General features: G+C 38.7%; 1 protein-coding gene across 1 annotated transcript in view; it reads left to right on the forward strand.

The window, feature by feature from the left end:
• LOC101851114 (broad substrate specificity ATP-binding cassette transporter ABCG2) overlaps positions 1–2450 on the forward strand; it is a gene marked incomplete in the record, with an annotated part of 42038 nt that overhangs the window by 30047 nt on the left and 9541 nt on the right. Inside the window, 2 exon segments of the mRNA XM_013080771.2 lie at positions 1234–1294; positions 2143–2248. Coding sequence (XP_012936225.1) covers positions 1234–1294; positions 2143–2248 — 167 coding nt within the window.

Here is a 2450-nt window from a genome sequence, read left to right on the forward strand (position 1 = left end):
CTGTCTGTCTGTCTGTCTGTCTGTCTGTCTGTCTGTCTGTCTGTCTGTCTGTCTGCCTGTCTGTCTGTCTGTCTGTCTGTCCACTCAGTTCCACCCCCATCTGTTTTTCTCTCTCTCTTTCTTTGTTTGGTAGGGCGGGAAGCTTGGTAAAAACACTCAAGAATACTGAGAGTTTTTGTATGTAGAAGTAGAATATTGCTGATGTTCCCCCCACCTCCCTCTTTCAGGGCATCAAGCCCTCGAATTTCTATAGTATGCTGGGATGTCAGCCTTACAGCTTTCATTTTGATTGTTCTGTTCATTTGATTGTTTAAAACCTTTTGATCTGTTTGTTGTTAAATGGTATTTATGTTAAAGTCTCTCTGCATGATTCTCTTCAGCTGCTCTCCTTCACTCCCCCCCCCCACCTTCTCTTTTTGAGTTTAAAGATTTTGTTCTTGAATCATTTGGAATCTCCCTAGTGTTTTGCCATCTTATTTTATTTATTGATCAACAGTGATAGATCTTTGAGTTCAATGAGACTGATTGTTGTGTCTCTGTCATTTCTGCTTTTACATATAAGAGAGAAAAAAATGCTCTCTAAAACTGCTTCAGCCTACGAATTAGTAGACACATTCTCACATACCATATTTATTTTGAATGTTCTGAGCAATATTTTTTTTTCAGTCAAATATATCAGGGTTGTGCGTTTGCCGCTGATGGTTTATGTGTGCATGGTTAAACTTATGCACTTAGCAGTTGCGAGCGCCGTAAAACCTTATACTATACATACATATTATACAAACTTATGCTAGATTTTACAATCATTTTGTTTGAAAAGAGAAGTACAGTTTGGCTCATGTTTATTTCTGCTATGCTGTTAAATGATTTGAGGTGAGGGGCAAAAACCTTTAAAACTTTAAAACTGTCTTAAAGGAAGGGGAGAATATTGAAACAAGTACTCAGCATTAAAAACTGATGGAGTGACTTCATGTTTGTATTCCATAATGCGATTTGATGGTTTACTTGCACTGAGTGAAATGTATGCTTTCAAAGAAGTTGAAATATTTTTGAGTGTACAAGGGTCTTCTTGTGTAATAACATTGTATGAAGCACATAGAGTTTGCTGTCAAACGGGGATATAATAGTGTTGTACAAATTCTATTTATTATTTTGTCATTAGGCCTATTTTATTGTTTTAATCATTCTCTGTTGTTGATTAAAACTGCCATGTCCTTCCTCTGTCTCTGACAGCCAACACAAGCCAACATGACAAGCTCGTGGGAGGCTTCAAAAGCTCTCGCTGGAATTCTCTGTAAGTCGTAGGCTACTCTAAGCATCATTACGTACATGTACTAATGTACTATTGATGTCAACTCCTCATCCCCCCCAACCCCCGGTTAAGTGGGCGGTTGGTAGGTGCTCTGATGTGGTTTGCTCATTCTTTCCTGTCAAACATAATCTATCATCCTTATCCACTCTCCTTTTTTGTGTTTGTTACTCTCTTGTAACACCTCTAATCTTTGGCACTTATATGGCCTTACTGTGCAGCAAGTGCTGTAAAACTCTTACTAAAACTAAACAACTCCTTAAAGGTGACGGTGACACTTTAAGATCATTTTGCCGTCCTATAAGTCTCTCTGTACTTCAACATAATGTCCACAGTACCTTAGAAGTATGCACTGATGTCTCTACAATACTTTTTCATTACCCCAATACGCTTTCTTCCACACTATCTCAATAATAGCTTCGCAGTAAAGTAGGTTAGTATTAAACATTTTATTGCAGAATGGTCTGACTACTGGAAAAGCTAAGAAGAAGAAGGAGATGTGTTATAATGTACATATTTGTGAGTGTGACAACAAAATGTTCGCCTTTGTGCACACACAGGCACTACTGTGGCACTAATCTTTTAAAACTGTGATATGTGGGTGGTTGGCGGGTGCTCTGGTGTGGTTTGCTCCTTCTTTCCTATCAAACATCTATCGTCCTGATCTCTCCTCCTTCTTTTATGTGTTTGTTACTCGCTTGTAACACCTCTAATCTTCGGGGCTTATATGACCTTATTGTGTTGCAAGGGCCGTAAAACTCTTGCAAAAACTTTAAAAAAAACCTGTGATATGAGTTTATGCTTTTATCTCCCCTTCTCCACCATCTGACCAGACTAGAGTCAGAGGCTGAGGAGATTGTGACCCAATTTCAGGCCCACGGAGGTCGGAAGGGTGAGAGACATGAGGAAGTGGAGTATGCCACGTCGTTTGGACACCAGGTCAGTCTGTCTTACCTCTCCTTGCCTCATATCTTTGTGTCTTAATTGGGAAAACTTCAGTCGGAAAAAATTTGATCTGATTACTCATCCTTCTGAAATTTTCTTCGTTTTTGTTTGTCTAGGAAATTTTTATTTTCTGAAACATTTTTTTGTTTTGTTGAGGAGAATCTGAATCTTTTGTACTTGTTTGTTTAGTTGGGGG

The sequence above is a fragment of the Aplysia californica genome, unplaced genomic scaffold (genome assembly GCF_000002075.1).
Source record: "Aplysia californica isolate F4 #8 unplaced genomic scaffold, AplCal3.0 scaffold00098, whole genome shotgun sequence".
Taxonomy (NCBI): Eukaryota; Metazoa; Mollusca; class Gastropoda; order Aplysiida; family Aplysiidae; genus Aplysia; species Aplysia californica.